At 43.4% G+C, this 22023-nt stretch overlaps 1 protein-coding gene across 1 annotated transcript in view; it reads right to left on the bottom strand.

The window, feature by feature from the left end:
* Positions 1-738: 738 nt before the first annotated feature.
* The window catches only part of LOC111962800 (FYVE, RhoGEF and PH domain-containing protein 6-like), a 27225-nt gene continuing 5940 nt past the window's right edge, over positions 739-22023 (bottom strand). The window contains exons 4-20 of the mRNA XM_023986126.2: positions 18526-18624; positions 16988-17139; positions 16361-16517; positions 16105-16192; positions 13604-13654; positions 13317-13375; positions 13035-13106; positions 12260-12328; positions 9381-9464; positions 9064-9143; positions 6445-6547; positions 6090-6236; positions 5650-5755; positions 4682-4776; positions 4333-4461; positions 3786-3943; positions 739-2814 (exon numbers count right to left, since the gene is read on the bottom strand). Coding sequence (XP_023841894.1) covers positions 2778-2814; positions 3786-3943; positions 4333-4461; positions 4682-4776; positions 5650-5755; positions 6090-6236; positions 6445-6547; positions 9064-9143; positions 9381-9464; positions 12260-12328; positions 13035-13106; positions 13317-13375; positions 13604-13654; positions 16105-16192; positions 16361-16517; positions 16988-17139; positions 18526-18624 — 1686 coding nt within the window. The 3' untranslated portion in view covers positions 739-2777. The remainder of the gene's footprint in view (positions 2815-3785; positions 3944-4332; positions 4462-4681; positions 4777-5649; positions 5756-6089; positions 6237-6444; positions 6548-9063; positions 9144-9380; positions 9465-12259; positions 12329-13034; positions 13107-13316; positions 13376-13603; positions 13655-16104; positions 16193-16360; positions 16518-16987; positions 17140-18525; positions 18625-22023) is intronic.

Below are 22023 nucleotides of genomic sequence, written 5' to 3'. Positions count from 1 at the left end.
CACAGGAACTCTTCCAAGTCAAGGTAAGCTTTTAGTTGTATTAATTTATTGCCACCGGGCCCTCCGGTGTAAGTGCTAAACTGCTTGCTGTACACTGTACTGCATGATTGTAGCGGGTTTACTAACGCATTAGTTTTAGTAGCTATGTTGACAATGACGTTAGCTAATTATGGTGACAACGATGTAGGCTGTGTGTAGCGGTTAGCAGTTATGGTATGAAGTTTTAGCTTGGAAAAGTTTTTTCGCCTGGTCACAGACAGCTGTTGTGTTGTGCACTGAAGTACACAAGCGAAGGAAAAAGGTGAGAGGAGGAGAACTGTTCAAAGTAAAGGGCAATCATAGAGATTATTCAGAACTTGATACTAATCACTTAGACCACCAAACTACAGTATCCTTCCCACAATTTAAGATCTCTGAGATTTTCTTTAAACCAATCAAATAGCCTAGTTTGCACCGTCAGAAAAAACAAGACGGGAATTCTATCCCAGGCCCACAATTCTGTCCCGTTAGCCTACTGTTGATGGCATAAGAGATGAGACAGCGAAAATACGACAAGTGTTTATTAAAATAGGCACATAGTGCAGAAAAGGGTAATCAGACCAGTAAATATAAAATACATGTAAACTTGATTTATTTCAAATTCTATTTAAAATCAGTATCCATGATAGCAAAATGTTAGAGTTTAATAACTAGGATCGAGTGCTCTAGTGCCTAATAAAGGAATATTGAGAGGTAAACTGTTGGGATTTGATTTATTCATTCCACAGAACAAGTGCAAAGGCCCATGTGTTCATGAGTGAATTCCCCACCCCACACACACAAATGCATCAATGTTTTTCAGGTGCCCGTAAACAAACAGACATGTCTGTACTACTCAATGCAGTGTCTGAGATAAAGCTGTATTGATGTGAATTATGCTCACGTTGTGTTTCCCCCTGATGACCTTACTGCAATGGCATGATGATAAGAGGTCTTATGTATCAACAACATTCCATAGAACAAGTCCTGTGATAAAACCACACATTTATTTGACTGTTCTGCATAATGCATTAAAATAAGATATTCAAATCAACCTTAACGGCAAATACTAAAAATGCAGATGTCATCAGCAATGACATGTCTGAAACAAAACTCTACAGCTCTTATGTACAAGAGATGAGAGGGCTGACGGCATTTGCATTGGTAAAATAAGGCCAAATATGGTCTTCCACCATGTATAGTGACTTTAGCACCTGGGTTGATCCACGAAATAAGTGGCTTTTGCATCTCTGACATTTTAAGTAGAAATTGTGCCCAAATATTGCATTTTAAAAGCCCGTTATATTAATTTTGGGCTCCCGAGTGGCCCAGCGGTCTAAGGCACTGCATCTCAGTGCTAGAGGCGTCACTACAGACCTTGGTTCGATTCCAAGCTGTATCACAACCAGAAGTGATTGGGAGTCCCATAGGGCGGCACACAATTGGCCCAGCATCGTCCTGGTTAGGGTTTGTCCGGGGTAGGCCGTCATTGTAAATAAGAATTTGTTCTTAACAGACTTGCTTAGTTAAATAAAATAAAAAAATTGAAGTGCCCTTTAATATATAGCACATGGATAATTTAATAAAAACATATTTTTCATATAAATAAAGACTTGCTAAAGTGCCAAAATGCAGAAATTTGTCATCCCTCCGTGGACCATCTATGACGTCTATGAAGATTAACACACTTTAATCCCAACATTTATCCAAGATTTCACCATCATTGTAAAGCTCTAGTTATTTTGTTACTTTGACAAAGTCATTTCTGAAAATGTATTTATTTAATGTGATTAGTGATTAATTTACGTCTGTCCCTCATTTTGTCAACCCTGTTATGTGAGCTGAACTCTCATTTTAATATGGTGAAACTATTCCTTAAAATAAAATGTTCTGCAAAATAAATATATAATATTCAAACCATAGTGTATAAGCAGGTAAGCTGGTTCTACTCATTTTGGCCATTTTCTGGGGTTTTAAAGTGGAAAAGTGAGTGGGTCGAACATAACATGTCAACCCTGTTACACATTGATGGGTTGACATACACAGGCTAGAAATGTTTTAACAATAAAATAAAACAAAAATCTGAAGTTTACTTTCAATTGCTCATCCCTGTGGCACACAACAAACTTCTATTCCTCCTGTCACAAGGGGATTTATGGTTGTTTAAAGATGAAAATTGCCGAACCGCTTACAGCCGACCCTGTCACAGCCGACCCTGTCACAGCCGACCCTGTCACAGCCGACCCTGTCACAGCCYACCCTGTCACAGCCAACCCTGTCACAGCCAACCCTGTTACTTTATTTTGCACTTATACTATAGTATAGTTTTTATTCAACCTCTTGAGATGGAAAATTTTTATTTTTTCTGAAGTTGAACATGTGCTCTTCATGATAAAATGTTCAAATGAGGTGAAATCAAACGTTTTGTTTCACCACGTTACACTGCTCAAAATGGCACCTAATTGATGGAACGACCCACCTGTGTTCTATGACCCATAATCCCACCCCAAAAATCTGCATCATATCAACAGTAAAAATGTGTATTTCATTTTTGCTTAGAAATCCTTCATTGGGGATATAGGTATGCTTGCATCAGAAATTAATGCCTCCACTGTGCTCTTATTGTTTTTCAGTAGAGACATATTCATTGTATTACAATACAATTACAAAATTCACATCATCAAGCAGTGACACGGCCACACCTTCATAAGGTCACTGCTTAGGTACAGTGCATCGACTGCAGGCACAGGGAATGATGGTTAGAGCACCATGGCTTCCTTGAACGCATCTATCCATCTGTCAAAGACAAATAACACAGTTAGTAGGCTATCACGTATGTGTATCACAGTTGAGAGTATGGTATCGGCATGCTTCAGTTCTTAAAAGACCTTCGCTTGAAAAACAAGGGGGGGGGGGGTAGCAATAGTACTGTTTGTCCATTTTGAGATGTCGTAGCCAGTTACACTTCCTCAAAATAATCTGAATTAATCGAAGATAACTCAATAAATCTGTCATTAATTTACATTTTTGCGCAATTTTACATCTAACTAAAATGTTTGGTGCAGTATTTTTCAATTAAAAAATATGCAGGAAAACGATTCGTCTCTTGTTCAATGACAAATACATTATTGAAGAATCCCTACTGTTCACCAATCACCGACAAAGGTGCGTAGACTTCAGCTCCGTACTTTGGTTTGCCTCCAGAAAAAAACTTGTGTGCCCGAACAGCCAAAAAACACCTCACCGAAGTTCAAAACGAACAAAAACGTCACAAAATGTCATCATAATATATGCACAAACTGTTTCGGCTGGGAAGCATGTGTACATCTTTAAGCGGGAACAAATATGTATCCTATAGAGAAGCTGCAATATTATGTTCAGGTAAACTCTCCCCTGTAACTATTCCTCAGGTCGTTGCTGTAAATGAGAAAGTGTTCTCAGTCAACTTACCTGGTAAAATAAGGGGTAAATAAATAACTCTTAGAGGTAAAGTGAAGTACTGCCGCTTATAGCTCATCTCCCCAGCCCTTAAATCAATAACCCTGGAATCAATAACCTTGTTGCATCCCCCCCCTTCCCTCTTCAAAAGGACCACAATGGAAATAAGCTTTTAAGTTTTGTGTTATCCTTGATGATTTTCTTAAATTGTATTTGGAGGCGTCACCGGCTGGAGCCTCCCTTATGTATGCATTTCTTTTTTTTTAATGGTCTAATATATTCAATGAATCAGCATCATATGATTGGCATTCAATCCTTCTGTACTCTACCTTTGGGCAGTTTGGCTGTCGTCTGCCTTGAAAATGTAATGCAGCGTGTTTTTGTGATAGAGCTTGAACTGCTGCTTCTGAACTGCCGGTCCTGCCCCCTCTTCCTCCTCTTTCAACATGAAGCCCAGCAATGGCTGGCTCTCTAACGCTGCCACGTCCTATGACAGACAGGAGAGAGAGAGAGACAGGAGAGAGAGAGAGCGAGACAGGAGAGAGAGAGAGAGAGACAGGAGAGGGAGAGAGAGAGAGACAGGAGAGGGAGAGAGAGACAGGAGAGAGAGAGAGAGACAGGAGAGAGAGAGAGCGAGAGAGGAGAGAGAGAGAAAGAGAAGTTGGATTTTGGTGAATTAAATTACTCAAACACTTATCTTTATCATAAAAAAATAATTTAAAAAACTATAGCAGAACAGAACTGAAATAATGTCTCAAAATATAGAATAGCAGAGGCATGAGTGTTATGTGAGTAACAGGTGTAGAAAACATTGAGAAGGTCTTTGACAACATCTTGATCAGATGTATTTACAATACAGTCTACGGCAGCACCTACCTCACTGGCAGCGTACGTATACAGGACTTTGTTCTTGATGACGAACCAAAGCCTCTTCCCCTGCTTCTTATTGCCCTTTGACCTCTGCAGGTAACCACTCATAGACGAGTTGTCTGTGTTTGCTGTCACCTGAAAACAGCAAAGATCATTGGATAACGTCACTGACTAATCATCAGTAACATATCGGTCGTGTTCAAATGGGCACCGAATGGATGTAAACAGTCTGAACCGGGGAGATATCTGAATCTGAAATGCTAATTGTCCATTATGAAACGTTTTACTATGGTGTCACTGTTCCCTAATGAATACGAACGACTCTGATTGAACTTTAGAGTGGTAGACTAGTCACCTCCTTGAGGGCAGCAGGGATCTTCTTCGTTTTCCTGGTGAAAGCAAAGGAGGATTTTCCACCAGGGGAGAGAGTTGCAGACAGGGCCTTTTCACCTGGAAAAAAGGGGAACGGACAAAAGAAACATCCTTAATGACTGGACCCAAAATGTACAGTGTTCTTCTGCATCTATTTATTCATCTAATAAAGTAAACCAATCAATCAATGAACCACTGTTTGGAAGCAAGATCTATTCTAATCTGTACTGATGTCTCATGATCTACTGGACATGTACTCCCCCAGATTAACGTTGACATAAATCATTGCCATGTTAAAATGATGTGTGTGGGTGTGGGGGGGGGGGGGGGGGGGGGGGGGGACAAGTCCCTTTTCTGATTAAAACGACACATAGGATCTTTTTCCATCAAGAATGTTATTACATATTAAAAGCCAATCCATCACGTCATTGTTGGAGATACTTTCGGAGGTACTTGTGGTAATCTGTAAAAAAAAAAATGGCTTCTGAATCTGCTGTTCTGTTTGGTTTATCACCTGCAGGTCTTGTGTCCAAATACATTGCTGATGCAGCAAATGACACGTTTATTGTCATAGTATACTGTGGTGTAGCCCTGACAACTAACAGATGATCATGGTGACCCAAAGTGAACAAAGAAGCAAATCACTGTGTCATACTGGTCAGTGGTTGCCTCATCTCGTATGGCGTGAACACAAAAAGATAGAGGCTAGGGCACTGGGCCCTCTACTGTGTACCAGTGTGTTACATGGAGGCAGGCCTTACGCCTCTGCTGGCTATGATCACACACTACGGCCAGCCTGTCTCTTATACACATCTAGATGTGTATAAGAGACAGCACACACACACACACACACACACATCTTACTTCTCTGCTGCTGTAGTACAATAAAGCACTGATCACACACTACGGCCAGCTGGTTCTTTAACACACACACACACACACACATCTTACTTCTCTGCTGCTGTAGTACAATAAAGCACTGATCACACACTCTGGCCAGCTGGTTCTTCAGATACTCCAGACAGTGTTTGTTGGAGGAGCAGGACTGGCACACCACCTATAGATGGTATACAAACATGAATTACTATACCACGGCATTGTTGAATACTCGTTTCTGATTGGCTTGAAGGGCATTCTAGAGTGTGCGATATTTGCAATGACATTATATCTACTGCATACACAGAAACATAAACCAAAAYGTTGGAAGGTTCAAACATAAACCAAATGGTACAGCCTTTCTTAATGATTGTGTGTGAAATTCTTAAACKCACTGAGGCATACTGTACGTTCTGTGGTCCCAGTGGAAGACGCCCCTCATCCATAGCGATACGGTATAATAATGTTTTAATTCAAATGTTCTTAATAATACTCTATGTAATTGCACCCCTCACCTTTCCACAGGCTCGGCAGTGGTGTCGTCTCCAGGTGAGGGTGAACTCACAGGTACAGACCATACACATGGTGGCCCTTGGGTCTGGGATCCAGATAGGGGCCTTAGAACCCAAAGAGGCTCCACTGTCACTGTCCTCAGACCCAGTCTGCACATAGAATAGAATAGTATAGAACAGAATAGACTTTATTGTCCAATTTGTGAGAAATAGAACTCTGTCTTCTCCCCATCTCAACCCCTCTGTAATACCTTATTCAAAGCCTGCAGGTATAATGCACTATGACGCAGTTATAATGCATCGTAACGCTTGTCATGTACGATCCCCTTATAATGTGCTATAATTATGTCATCACTACCTCCTCCAGAGTCTTGCTGGAGATGAAGGAAATCTTCTTCCTGGTGTAGTCATTGATCGCTGTGGAGATGGCCTCCAGCCAATCATCTCTCTCAACCGCAGAACTACAGTAGAAGAAGACAGGARGTGTCAGACTACTGCTGAACTAGACATGAAATTATTGTTTAATTCAAGGTTAAATAGATGGGTAACACTMTACTAGGCCAGCAGGTTTAATGTATTATTATGCAGTTACAATTATTTAAAATAATTGTTGTAATTAGGGCTGTGGTGGTCACGAAATTTCGTCAGCCAGTGATTGTCAAGCAAATAACTGTCGGTCTCACGGTAATTTACCCTTAATTAACGTAAACACATTTAGCAACTCCTGGCTTCCACACAAGGATTGTAGGCTAATAAATCCATGTAATATAACCTACACCTTCACAATAAATCCATTATGATGATTTGAAATAAAGTYGCTTGAAAGGTATGAGCTCTGCTTAGTTMTTTTGCGCAGGCTGTACACACGCCAATAGTCTATCATTCACAATTTGACAAGTACTTAATAATGCCTCGAATTTCAACACGGCATCCCCTTTGTTGCGGTAACGCACCATAAACAAATCAATGCCTTTTGCGGCCCGGAGTGCTGTGTTGTGCTCTTCTCCCTGTGTGTGCGGCGCAATCTGAAGCGTCTCTCACTCGCACCGCTCTCCGTCACGTGATCGGGTCTTTCTTATAGGCTACAAATTAAGACGGACACATCCGGGACACAACCGTGCGCGTCCTTATCCAATTACGAGTTGCATATTGAAGATATTTTTTCGTCAGCCAACAAGATGAGTAGGCCTAACAAACAGCAAAAGTACTAGTCRATGTCAATATACTATTCCCCATAGTACAACAGTTYACCTATTCTATTCTGTGCGAGAAATAAATATTCCAAACATAGTCTGGGACAGTTGTGGGATGCGATAGATCCCAAATTAATACAAACCTGTTTTATGCAATGTGGCCGACTCAACAGATTAGAACGTTTAAAATAACATGTTGATAAACTATTAGGCTATTTCTTCACATTATAAAAGGGCAGCAATGCGCACATGGTAGTAGGCTATAAATTTAGCGGGAAAAACACCATTATCAAAAGCCATTATCAATGCAATTATGCACGTAATGCTTTTATTATAAAAGGTGCATTTTTTATGGTGAAAATTATCTTCCCTAAACTTTAAACTCTGTCTCTTATACACATCTAGATGTGTATAAGAGACAGGCATATGTATGCTAGTTAGGCTCTACACCCCTTGTAAAGCGGATTAATGTGCTTCATTTTAAGAAGATATTTGGCCACTTTAGTTGTGATACAAACCTTATTAAAATAGGCCTATGGGCTATGCTACCTGAGGTGTGATACAAACCTTATTCAAATAGGCCTATGGGCTATGCTACCTGAGGTGTGATACAAACCTTATTCAAATAGGCCTATGGGCTATGCTACCTGAGGTGTGATACAAACCTTATTCAAATAGGCCTATGGGCTAGGCTACCTGAGGTGTGCGACTATGTTTTCGAAGGCATTGTTTCTTATGCTGGGCATCATTCACAAGTGATAATATATCAGTCACAAGTGATAGGCTAATATTGTCACCCATCGGACTATTCTTAATTTAATCTCGTCTTAAAATATACAAAAGAATATATGTGTGACATTTGTTTTGAATTAGAATGGACCATTATCATGCACCTGTATTGAAACAGGGGCAGCAGGGAAAAAGACATGTCATCTATGCACTTAAATAACGAATGGAGGACGCTRTTCCCCGGGGTTTAATTTCATGCCAGCCAGGTAGGCTARACTCCTGTTGTAAATATAAGCATGGTGGTAAATATTAGGAAAGCTGAGAAATAAATGTAGTAGGCCTGGCCTATAGAAAGCTGATGGGATCCTATTCTTTTTAATAAAGGCTGTCACTCTGTTTTCTCGCACAATTGCATAGCCTATAGAAATGTTGCGCAACATGAGCTCTCATGAAGTGCTTGATTAGATTTTCGAAAACATTTGCATTGATGTCATTGTGATTAGGAGGACAATAGAGTGCTGAGTATCAGGCAGTTAAGCAAGTTTGGTAGGCTACTAATGACCAGCAGCAGCATCAGAGCTTAGAGACTAAAGGGTCATGTGCCCTTGTCATAAGAATGTATGAACCCTGTTATAATGTCTTATAATAATCTCATACCGATCCTGACTAAATGCCACCAGCCATGTTCAATAATCCCTTTTATAAGAGATTATATAGCTTCATACATGCTTATAATCAGTATTATAACCTGGGTGGCTCGAGCCCTGAATGCTGATTGGCTGACAGCCGTGGTATATCAGACCATATACGGGTATGACAAAACATTTATATTTACGGCTCTAATTACGTTGATAACCAGTTTATAATAGCAATAAGGCACATCGGGGGTTTGTGATATATGGCCAATATACCACGGCTAAGGGGTGTATCCAGGCACTCCGCGTTGCATCGTGCTTAAGAACAGCCCTTAGCCGTGGTATAAACCACACTCCCTCAGGCCTTATTGCTTAAATATGAAGCATTACAACTTGCTCTATATTGTGACCGGTTCTTACCTGCCAGAGAGTATGAAGGAGCGTTCCACACTCTCAATGGTCAGCTCATTCTGAAAGGCCTCTTGGCTGGGCTTGCTGACCTACAATTACATACATTTTTAACATAACAACTATTACAAGTTCTCTTACCAGAGAAATAACATAGTTTTGTGGTGGAACATTAAAACTATAATCTCATCTGAAATTGATCCATACTGCTTTATGTGGCTCTGGCCAGAATTAGTGCACTATATAGGGAATAGGGTGCCAGCCCTGGTCTAAAGTAGTGCACTATATAGGGAATAGGGTGCAATTTCAGACAGTTAATGAGTTCTCACCTTCATCCCAGTCAGAGACAGCATGTTGTTGAGTTTGAACTGGCCAGATTGAACAGGTGTGGTGTACAGCAATGTGTCGTTGAACTGGTTGAAAAAACAAACGAAAAAAACATGTATTCACTGGAATTGCTCATCGAGACACCAACACTCGAGAGTAAGTTTCAAGTTTTATTAGTCGTCTGTTCAGGATACACATGGTATACGGCATCCACCAAAATGCTTACTTGCAGGTTCCTTCAACAATGCAACAACAATAAGAACTAATAAAATATAAGAATGTAAATTAAATGGCTCAGTAGAAAATATATATTTTTGCATAATTATAATACAGGAAAGCACAGTTTATAGTCCAATATTTACACATCCTTTGGGGAAGGGGGGATTGCGGGGGCTAGTGTTTAAATTGTGCAGTATTTAGCAATAATAATAAAAGTCCGGAAGCAGGTGTTGTGATGTGTGTGTAGCATGAATTTCACTGAGTGTACATAGACACTTTCCATGACATACAGTGCCTTCGGAAAGTATTCAGACCCCTTTCACATTTCGTTACAGCCTTATTTTCCTCATCAATACATTTTTGCTAATTTATTAAAATAAAAAAACTGAAATATRACATTTGCATAAGTATTCAGACCCTTTACTCAGTACTTTGTTGAAGCACCTTTGGCAGCGATTACAGCCTCGAGTCTTCTTGGGTATGACGCTACAAGCTTGACACACCTGTATTTGGGGAGTTTCTCCCATTCTTCTCTGCAGATCCTCTCAAGCTCTGTCAGATTGGATGGGGAGCGTTGCTGCACAGCTATTTTCAGGTCTCTCCAGAGATGTTCTATCGGGTTCAAGTCCGGGCTCTGGCTGAGCCACTCAAGGACATTCAGAGACTTGTCCTGAAGCCACTCCTCTGTMGTCTTGGCTGTGTGCTTAGGGTAGTTGTCCTGTTGGAAAGTGAACCGTCGCCCCAGTGTGAGGTCCTGAGCACTCTGGAGCAGGCTTTCATCAAGGATCTCTCTGTATTTGGCTCCTTTCAGCTTTGCCTCAATTCTGACTAGTCTCCCAGTCCCTGCCGCTGAAAACATCCCCACAGCATGATGCTGCCACCACCATGCTTCACCGTAGGGATGGTGCCAGGTTTCCTCCAGACGTGACGCTTGGCATTCAGGTCAAAGAGTTCAACCTTGGTTTCATCAGACCAGAGAATCTTTAGGTGCCTTTTGGCAAACTCCAAGCGGGCTGTCATGCGCCTTTTACTGAAGACAGCCTTCCGTCTAGCCACTCTACCCTAAAGGCCTGATTGGTGGAGTGCTGCAGAGATGGCTGTCCTTCTGGAAGGTTCTCCCATCTCCACAGAGGAACTCTAGAGCTCTGTCAGAGTGACCATCGGGTCCTTGGTCACTCACCTCCCTGACCAAGGCCCTTCTCCCCCGATTGCTCAGTTTGGCCAGTCAGCCAGCTCTAGGAAGTGTCTTGGTGGTTCCAAAATTCTTCCATTTAAGAATGATGGAGGCCACTATGTTCTMGGGGYCCTTCAATGCTGCAGACATTTTTTGGTACCCTTTCCCAGATCTGTGCCTCGACACAATCCTGTCTCTAAGCTCTACGGACAATTCCTTTGACCTCATGGCTTGGTTTTTGCTCTGACATGCACTGTCAACTGTGGGACGTTATATAGACCGGTGTGTGCCTTTCCAAATCATGTCCAATCAATTGAAATTACCGCAGGTGGACTCCAATCAAGTTGTAGAAACATCAAGGATGATCAATGGAAACATGATGCACCTGAGCTCAATTTTTAGTCTCATAGCAAAGGGTCTGAATACTTATGTAAATTTGCAAATATAAATTCGCACACYTTTCTAAAAACCTGTTTTCGCTTCGTCATTATGGGGTATTGTGTGTAGATTGCTGAAAAAAATCAATGTAATCCATTTTAGAATAAGGCTGTAATTTAACAAAATGTGGAAAAAGTCAAGGGGTCTGAATACTTTCCAATGGCACTGTAGACTGACCAGGTGAATCCAGGTGAAAGCTATGATCCCTTATTGATGTCACTTGTAAAACCAACTTCAAATCAGTATAGATGGGGAGGAAACGAGTTAACGAAGGATTTTTAAGCCTTGAGACATGGATTGTGTATGTGTGCCATTCAAAGAGGGAACGGGCAAGATAAAAGTGAAGTGCCTTTGAATGGGGTATGGTAGTAGATGCCAGGCGAACCGGTTTGAGATAAGAACTGCAAAACTGCTGGCTTTTTCACACAACAGTTTCCTGTGTGTATCAAGAATGGTCCACCACCCGAAGGACATCCAGCCAACTTGACACAACTGTGGGAAGCATTGGAGTCAACATTGGCCAGCATCCCAGTGGAACGCTTTCAACACCTTGTAGAGTCCATGCCCCGAAGAATTGAGGCTGTTCTGAGGACAAAAGGGGAGGTGTTCCTAATGTTTGGTATACTCAGTGTGTGTGTGGTGTAGTGTAGTGTGTATATGTGTGTGTGTGTTAGTGAGTGCATGTGTGCTAAGGTGTGGAGAGTCAGAGCAGGTGGTCAGTGCAGTTRAAGTGTTCAGTAGTCTGATGGCTTGTAGATAGAAACGGTCTCTGAGCCTGTTGCTATCAGACCTATGAGGTGCGAAGAGAATCTTTTCTTCCCACACTGCTGACGACTATTTTAGTCCGCTCATACAGCAGTCTTTTTGTGAGGAGAAAAAAAATGTTTTCAAGCACCCGTACTTCACACGGCTATAATCAAATCTCATGCTCCGATACATGTGGTGGGAGAAAGGAAGGAGACACAGCTGGGTAGTGTTCAGTAGGGACGAATCAGAAGGCACTATCAGAACCAGTCAAATTAAGAAAGGCTCATTTTGTTTCCTACTCACCAGGAAGAACATCCTGGGCTGCATGACCTTCCTGGAGAGCTTCATCAGAACACCCTCTTTCAGGAACACCTGGAACACACCACACATCAGACACCCTCTTTCAGGAACACCTGGAACACACCCAATCAAACACCCTCTTTCAGGAACACCTGGAACACACCACACATCAGACACCCTCTTTCAGGAACACCTGGAACACACCACACATCAGACACCCTCTTTCAGGAACACCTGGAACACACCACACATCAGACACCAGGGATTTAACTCTTTCAGAATACCTGGAACACACCACACATCAGAACACCCTCTTTCAGGAATACCTGGAACACACCACACATCAGAACACCCTCTTTCAGGAACACCTGGAACCACCACCACCATCAGACACCCTCTTTCAGGAACACCTGGAACACCACCACACATCAGACACCAGGGATTTAACTCTTTCAGTTACACACCACACATCAGACACCAGTGATGTAACTCTTTCAGTTACACACCACACATCAGACACCAGTGATGTAACTCTTTCAGTTACACACCACAAATCAGACACCAGTGATGTAACTCTTTCAGTTACACACCACACATCAGACACCAGTGATGTAACTCTTTCAGTAACACACCACACATTAGATACCAGTGATGTAACTCTTTCAGTAACACAACACACATCAGACACCAGTGCTATAACTCTTTAGAAGCCAATCCATAATCAATGAAGAACCCAAATTCCTATCAGTGAGCCAGGGAGGTCCCTGCAGATACCCACCCTCCCAGGCAGGACGATCTCACGGTGTCCGTTCAGACGGCACTGAACCTGAATCAGCTTCTGGAAGTTATCCTGAGAGAAAAGAGGACGACAACAACAAAAGAGAGTGAATATTCCACCACAGCTATAGTCATAAAGGCAGTGAACCTGAATCAGCTTCTGGAAGTTATCCTGAGAGAAAAGAGGACAACAACAACAAAAGAGAGTGAATATTCCACCACAGCTATAGTCATAAAGGCAGTGAWTTAAAAAGACGAGTAAAACTATGTTCTTCTATCTCACCCCRTGTTTCATGATGTCATTGGCATGGTTGGCCACCTCCTTCACGATGCCCAGAGCAGCTGTGGGTGGATATGGAGATACAGGGATTAGGCTACTATTATTATTACTAATATAACACATTTAATGCCCCAGACTTTCTGGTTCACTTCTGTCTATTACAGCTACTACGTTTGTCGTGCTCTCTACAATAAATGTTGAGACCCCCCTGTGCTGTTGAGGGGAATAAGTCTTAGAATGATTTTATGCAGAGGACATCCTTGACCATGATACCGAGTGTTTTGCTTTACCTTGTGTGTCTTTGTAATCTGCCGAGTCTGGAGACAGGTTCTTCAGGTAGTCTGAAATGACACACCATTTTAGAGAACATAAAAACATATTCTATCCAATGATACTTCACTAGGAACAGTGTAGCAGGTCAATAGGTCAATTCAGGTGCCTTTGTTACTACACAGGACAAGTGCCTTGAATTGTATTGGAAATTCTTGTAATGTAATTGGACCGTGAAAATCCTGACGTACAACAACCAAAAAGGTGCTTGTGAAATGGAATTATACAAGAGTGATGTGGTGAAAGACATTTTTTCACATTAGTCTCGTGCGATGCTAAGCCCTCTGACATGTTAAAGCTCGTTATGTCATCAAATCAGATTTGGACCAAGCTTCAAAATCTGAGTATGAGTGGCTTGAGGAGTAGCTGGAAAATTCTCGACATGTTTTGAATGTCTTTGACCAGTAGATGGCGATGTGACACCATTTAGCTTACTTCACAAATTTGCTTCACATTGTTCCCTCAAATAATTTGTATTTATTAAGGATCCCAGCAGCTACTCTTCCTGGGGTCCAGCACCATTAAGGCAGTTATATYCAATTTCAAATATTACATGACATTCGATTTCATAACACTTTTCACAACATATTAAGTGTGTTCCCTCAGGCCACTACTCCACTACTTCCACACAAAACAATATGTACGTGTGTGTGTCTTATCATGTGTATGCGTGTCTGTACCTGTGTGTGTGTCTCTTCACAGTCCCCTGTTGTTCCCTAACGTGTATTTTTATCTGTTTTTAAAATCTGATTCTACTGATGGCATCAGTTACCTGATGTGGAATAGAGTTCCATGTAGTCATAGCTCTATGTAGTACTGTGTGCCTCCCATAGTCTGTTCTGGACATGGGGACTGTGAAGAGACCTCTGGTGGCATGTCTTGTGGGGTATGCATAAGTGTCCAAGCTGTATGCAAGTAGTTTAAAAACAGACATTTCTGTGCATTCAGCATGTCAACACTTCTTACAAAAACAAGTAATGATGAAGTCATGAGAGCCATGAGAGATTTACGTGCATATTACTAATGTTAGCTCTCTGTTTACATTGAAGGGCCAGCCTTGCTGCCTTGTTCTGAGCCAATTATAAATGTTCCTAAGTCCCTCTATGTGGCACCTGACCACACGACTGGACAGTAGTCCAGGTGCAACAAAACTAGGGCCTGTAGGACCTGCCTTGTTGATAGTGTTGTTAAGGCAGAGCAACGCTTTATTATGGACAGACTTCTCCACATCTTAGCTACTGTTGCATCAACATGTTTTGGTCATGACAGTTTACAATCCAGGGTTACTCTAAGCAGTTAAGTCACCTCAACTTGCTCAATTTCCACATTATTCATTACAAGATTTAGTTGAGGTTTAGGGTTTAGTGAATGATTTGTRCGAAATACAATGCTTTTTAGTTTTAGATATATTTAGGACTAACTTATTTCTAGCCACCCAATCTGAAACTAACTACAGCTCTTTGTTAAGTGTTGCAGTCATTTCAGTCGCTGTGGTAGCTGACGTGTATAGTGTTGAATCATCCACATACATAGACACACTGGCTTTACCCAAATTACCCATGTAATTATTAAAGATTAAAAATAGTAACCGGTTTAGACAGCTGCCCTGGGGAATTCCTGATTCTACCTGTATTATGTTGGAGAGGCTTCCATTAAAGAACACCGTCTGTGTTCTGTTAGACAGGTAACTCTTTATCCACAATATAGCAGGGGGTGTAKCGCCATAACACGTACGTTTTTCCACCAGCAGACTACGATCGATAATGTCAAAGGCCGTACTGGGGTCTAACAAAACAGCTCCCACAATCTTTTTTATCATCAATTTCTCTGAGCCAATCATCAGTCATTTGTGTAAGTGCTGTGCTTGTTGAATGTCCTTCCCTATAAGCGTGCTGAAAGTCTGTTGTCAATTAGTTTACTGTAAAATAGCATTGTATCTGGTCAAACACCATTTTTCCCAGAAGTTTACTAAGGGTTGGTAACAGSCTGATTGGTCGGCTATTGAGCCAGTAAAGCTTTACTATTCTTAGGTAGCGGAATMACTTTAGCTTCCCTCCAGGCCTGAGGGAACACACTTTCTAGTAGGCTTAAATTGAAGATATGGCAAATAGGAGTGYCAATATAGTCCGCTATGATCCTCAGTAATTTTCCATCCAAGTTGTCAGACCCTGGTGGCTTGTCATTGTTGATAAACACAAAAAAAGAATTAGCCTCTTCCACACTCAAAATTACAATGATTGTCTTTCATGATTTGGTCAGTTATACTTAGATGTGTAGTGGCTGCATTTGTTGCTGGCATGTTATGCCTGAATTTGCTCGTCTTACCGATTTAAAAGGTGGGAGGAGTTGTTTACGGTAATTATGTGCAATGATTTAGCAATCTTGTTACATCTCTCTGTGCACTTTTTAGTAGTCTAATCCTGATATTGTCCAGGAACACGGCCCATAATAAACAGTGTACCTGTGAGCAGCATCTGATATTGAGGGATCCTCTGAACAGGTTTCAGCAGGTAATGCCTCAGAGCCAGGCTGGCACAGCGAGGACCAGCCTGAGACACAGAGTCGGAAAAACATTATTTACAACACACACTAGCAGACACAAACATGCACAGACAGAAAGTCACATACACACACAAACAAACAAAGCATATCACAAACAACGCCTTCAACTTCAAGCAACAACACACCAAAACGGGTTGACCCAGTGAGACGTTTACCTCAAATTCCCGCACCACTGCAGCGAAGGCTGGATTCTTCCTGCTATGCTCGTCTAGTAGGGCCACATTCTTGTCAAACTCTCTGATGTATGTGGAATACATCTTCAGATAAGGCCCTTTCTTCACAAAGACGTCCGCTAGACGACCATGTTCGTCCCTGATCAATGAAACAAAGGCTCAGACATTGAGAGAGCGATGGAGTCTCTGATTTATTTCAGTTAGAGCTATCACAGTATTGGTGAAAGATGCAACATTTAGCCAGTCAAGCTTAGATTTACCGCGTGATTAGATTTTGATGTGTGGTTTACCTCAGGACTGATAGATAGTGATTTATGTAGGTGTAATTCCTTCGTCACGATTAATTAAAAGGGATGTTGATGGAGATCGGTTAGTGGTGGCTCTGGTCATAGAGATTGATTCACTCRATTAAATTTGAATTACACCCTTTTCACACTACTGAGTCAATCCAAGACCAGCTGTACTGAGGTGACCTGGCTATGCATCCACTACAGATACTGGAACCTTGCTGGAAAGGACAATACGAAAACATAACGTCCGTTCCAGCACAGATCGGTTCAGGTTGGCACGGTACTGTGAAAATTCTATTGTTCTAAACTAGTACAGTACCACTGGGCCACCCTGTCCTCCAGCTCTCTGAGCAGGTCCTGGTTCAGTTCGTAGAGCTGGGGCAGATAGTACAGGATCTGGTTCAGAATAGCTTCCTCTATAATAGGCTTCCCACTCGGACGAGAAGCCTTCGCCACCGCGTCACGGAAGTCCTGTAGGGGGATGACGGTGCAGACGAAAGACAGACAGGCAACACACACACACACACACACACACACACACACACACACACCACACACACACACACACACACACACACACACACACACACACACACACACACACACACACACACACACAGAATGAGTCTGTATATTGTGGCTATTTTTTTTAGAGAACACAGAAAAGTGTTAGGCTACAACCACATCAAACGTTCTACATTTTGAACATTTCAGTGCACTTTAGATCTGAGGGACGAGTCATCCTCGCTCTGACCTCTATATTCCAAGCAGACCCCCCCCCTCCCCCCCCCAGTCTTAAAGAGTAGAGGGTAGCAGGAGGGGAGCTGTCAGCTAGGGCAGCATTGTTTGAAACTGCTTACTACAAGATTAACAAACATTCGCCACAAGATTGTCTGTAAGGGCCGGCCGTGTGGCAGAGGAGCTCTGTAGTTTTACATTGTGCTCATCAGCTCATCTAATACACTGCTCTCATTAGATGGGGGGGGCTCAAGGTTCAAGTACTTGGGAGGGGGGGGGGGGGGGGGGGGGGGGGTGTTAGGTGACATGCACGGGCACCCAATACAAATCAAATCACGCTCCACTATCAATGAATTATAATATGCTCCATCACCCGCCGTCCCCCCCTCCGCGCGAGCGTTCGGATTTCCCCCCCCCAACCACTACATGTTCTATTACACTGGACACACTGGACACAAGTGTTGCTGATTTTGTTAAAAAGGGCTGATTGGTGAATCAAACACATGCCTACAGCATAACTTCCTGTCTCTCCCCCACAGTGTGGTTTCAGAGACAGTGACTCAGTCAGTCATGGCTCATCTGTGGCACAGCCTACAGCATAAGTCTCTCACTTCATATCCTGTGCAGATCTACCACCTCTTAGTCCTTGGAATGTACTGTATGTGTAAACAACGAGAAAAAATAAACTAGTCTTGTGCAACTAATTCAAAAAAATCCCTAGCTGAACCTAGACGTCAGCTATTATACTATTACAATTTGTTCAGATTCTGGTCTAATCAGAAAATTACTGGTTAAAACTACTGGTTAGACCAAAACATACAGTCAAGCTCTGAGTTCAACACACACCATTAAGTGACTCCAGCTCAGACCAGCTATGTATGTATGTATGTATGTATGTATGTATGTATGTATGTATGTATGTATCTCTCTCTCTCTCAAACACACATGGCGCAGTCTGGAGAACATACAGGAGTTCTCACAAGATGAAAACTATACACTGCAGACAAACACAAACCCACAGGACTGGAGACTAAGATGGCTTCATACAACAACAACAACAACAACTGTGTTGATAGGCTATCAGATATGTAGAGAGGGGATAAGTGCCAGAATACTCACGATATGGAGAAGCTTCAGGACGTTGACAAATACATTCTCGGAGCTCATGATCTCTCTGGCGATATGGACTATCTTGTTCCGCTTGGCACCACTGCCAGCCTGGTACGGACACAGGTACAAACACGTCAAGTAAATCACTACATTTCACCAAGGTTATTGGTTCAATACTCGCAGGGATCAGATCCTAGAAATGCATGTGTCACTGTTACCGTAAGTCCCTTTACATACGTAGAAACACCTCTCCTCGGGCGTCTCACCTCCCTCTCCTCAGTGTCTCACCTCCCTCTCCTCAGTGTCTCACCTCCCTCTCCTCAGTGTCTCCCCTCCCTCTCCTCAGACTTCTCAGCATCTCACCTCCCTCTCCTCAGTCTCTCACCTCCCTCTCCTCAGTCTCTCACCTCCCTCTCCTCAGCTCCCTCGTCCTCAGGTCCGTCTCACGATCCCTCTCCTCAGTCTGCATCACCTCCCTCTCCTCAGGTCTCGTACTCCTCTCTGACTCCTCAGCTCTCACTCAACTTCCATCTCTCCGTCTAGTCTCTTCACCTCTCGTCTCGTCCTCAGCTCCTCTCCTCAGGTCGCTCCCTCTTCACTCTCACTCCTTACTCATCCATCTCCTCACTCAGATGCTCACTCCCTACTCGTCTTCAGTCTCTCTCCAAAGTCTTCCTCCTCTCTCAGTGTCTACCTCTTCTCCTCAGTTCTGACTTCCTTGCTCTCAGCAACTTACTCCACTCCCTCTCCTCGACTCCTCCCTCAATTCACCTCCTCTCCTCAGTCTCTCAACCTCCTCTCCTCAGCTCAGTCCGCTCTCCGTGGCTACCTCTTCCTCTCTCACCTCAGTCTCTGCTTCCAAGCATCCTCACCCTCCCTCTCAGTCTCTCATTCTCCTCAGTTCTCATCGCTCTCCTGCCTCCTCTCTCTACTCTAAGTCTTCTCACGCATCCCCTCCCTTCCTCAGTCTCTCATACTCCCTCTCCTGCAGTCCTCTCCCTCCCTCTCCTCAGCTTCTCACCCTTTCTCTCTTCACTCAAGCGCTCACTTCGCTCGTCCCTCTGAGTGTCCATCGACCTTTCTCCTCTTAGATGCTGTCTCTGAGCTATTCTCTCACCTTCCCTCCTCCTCGAGTCTCGACTCACTCTCCCTCTCCTTAAGATTCTTCTCGTCACCATTCCCTTCTCCTCTAGGGCTCTCTCAGCATCTCCACCTCGCCTCCTCCTCCTAGTGTTGCGTCACCGTCCTTCCTCTCTCAGATCATCTGTCACTCCCTCTCCTCAGGCTTCTCAGCATCTCTATCCATCTACATCTGTCCTCAGCATCTCACCTCCCTCTCTCCATAGTCTCATCCTCCCGTCTCTACGCTCAGGCATGCTCTCGCTCCCCTCTCCTCGCACAGTCTCTCACCTCCTCTACCTCCGTCCTCTCTGACCTCCCTCGCCTCAGTGTCGTCTTCCTGACGCGCTCCCTCTCCTCAGGATCTCACCTCCCTTCTCTCCAGTGTCTCACCTTCCTCTCCTCAGTGTCTCACCTCCCTCTCTACAGCTCCCTCCAATCCTCTCCCCTCTCCTCAGCGTCTTCTCAGGGCCTCATCAACGCGTCCGTCTTCCTCAGCGGCTCGCCACCATCCTCTCCCTAGAGCTTCTCAGGTTCCTCTACCTCCCTCCCTCTCCTCCAGGTGCTTACATGCAGGTGTCTCACCTCCCTCTCCTAGCTTTCTGTTGCTCACCTCCCTCCCTCGGCTTCTCAGGTCGTTCACACCTCCGCGGTCTCAGTCCTCTTCCGTCCAGGCTTCTTCAGTGTCTCCTCCTCCCTCCCCACAGGCTTCCTCATAGTGTCCACTGTCCCTCTCCCCAGCTTCTCAGTGCTCATCCCTCCTGCAGGCTCGCCTCTCGCTTCTCAGGGCTTCTCCGAGATTGTCTCACCTCCCTCTCCCTCGGGCGTTGCTCAGTCGTGTCCACCCTGCCTCTCCTCCAGGCCCTTTCTCAGCTTCCCACCCTCTCGCCTTCGTCCCAGGAGATGCATTTCTCAGTGTCTCACCTCTCCCTCTCCCAGGCTTTCTCAGTGTGCTCACCTCCCTCTTCCGCAAGGCTTTCATCAGATGTCTCATCCTCCCTCTCCTCAGGCTCCTCAGGTCGCTTCTTCAGGTTCTCCTTTTGCTAAGGAAACTCTCAATCACTGCCTCTTCATCATCCGAACTTCTGACATGACGTCCTCTCAATCCTGACTGACCATGCTTAGTCGGGCCATACTCTTCTCATTCTAGTAGGAACTTCCTTGTTGGATACTCATTCTGAGATAATCATCCTAGGTCGCCAACAGACACACCTGCAGAATTAATACTATTCCTGAAAATCTACACAGTACTCTTGCTACACTTATGGGAAAGAAGGGGTGGGAAATTGACAGAGTGTTAACCTTAAAGTGCTAATAACGATTTGTGACAAGAGGAAGAAGTTGAACGTGGGTAGAGTGAGGATTAGTAACCGTACAAGTGAGATTGATGTTAAATACGCCTGTACGAGATAATGTCATCTCATTACTCACGGAGGCGGGGTGGTCTTATGTTAACTTGTAAGTAATTCAATCTAAATCATGTCTCTAGTCAGTATATTTCCCATCATGCATTGGGCAGAGCAGACACTGCCACTACGAAGTACACACTATTATAGATAGAGACCTCTCGACCAGGGAAAAGGCAGTCATTTTGAACTGAAGTCGAATCTTTACTTACACAACAATTCAGACATAGAAGAGCAAGTACAAAAAGCAATGCCTTAGGGTTGCAGGTTAGGGGATTCTGGCTAACGATGCCATCAGACTCTCTGGAACTTGCCAAACCAAGAACAACAGACAAAGAGCTTATCGGCAATTCGACTTTATTTTCACTACCTTGCCTCTACTTCCTAGCTTGCTTGAACTTATATGGAAATGTAAGTTGTAAGCCATCAGTCAACCAAGCATTAGGACAGCCGCCTGTTCCAAGCCCGAGTAACGTCTACTCCAATCCTACACCCCTAGGCAAAAGGACTAGCCAGAAACTCTTGACAAGGGGCTTGGTAGTGATTGTGTTTAGAACTGCGGCCACAGCAAATTTGGCTACCTGATGTGTCTCATCCTTCTCTGTGGCATCTCTAGTGCAATATACCCTGTTTACAGGTAGAGATACTTCATTATTGTTGCTGTTTCTGTAAAGTGAGCAGCACTACGATCTATAACACTGAGCATGTGGTTCACGGCACACGAACACATGATAACACATTTTTCAACGGCAACGCTGATTTTTGTCAGTGTCCATTTTTTAATGTGCTCGGTCGCTTGACGGTACCGATAAACTCGATACCTTACCCTCCTTAAGAGTCTGGACCAGATCACGATAGACCGCTAGATAGTTTAAAATGGTCCACAACAAAACCTCTAAAAGAGTGAGACAGTGACTCGGCAGGACTATAGTCTATAAGCTAACTGTCAATCAAAAATGTAAAATGTCCAGTCGTGCAAATT

Source organism: Salvelinus sp. IW2-2015, linkage group LG4q.1:29, assembly GCF_002910315.2.
Source record: "Salvelinus sp. IW2-2015 linkage group LG4q.1:29, ASM291031v2, whole genome shotgun sequence".
Lineage (NCBI taxonomy): Eukaryota > Metazoa > Chordata > Actinopteri > Salmoniformes > Salmonidae > Salvelinus > Salvelinus sp. IW2-2015.
Note: the sequence above shows the minus strand (reverse complement) of the source record. Positions and strands in the feature narration are given on the sequence as shown.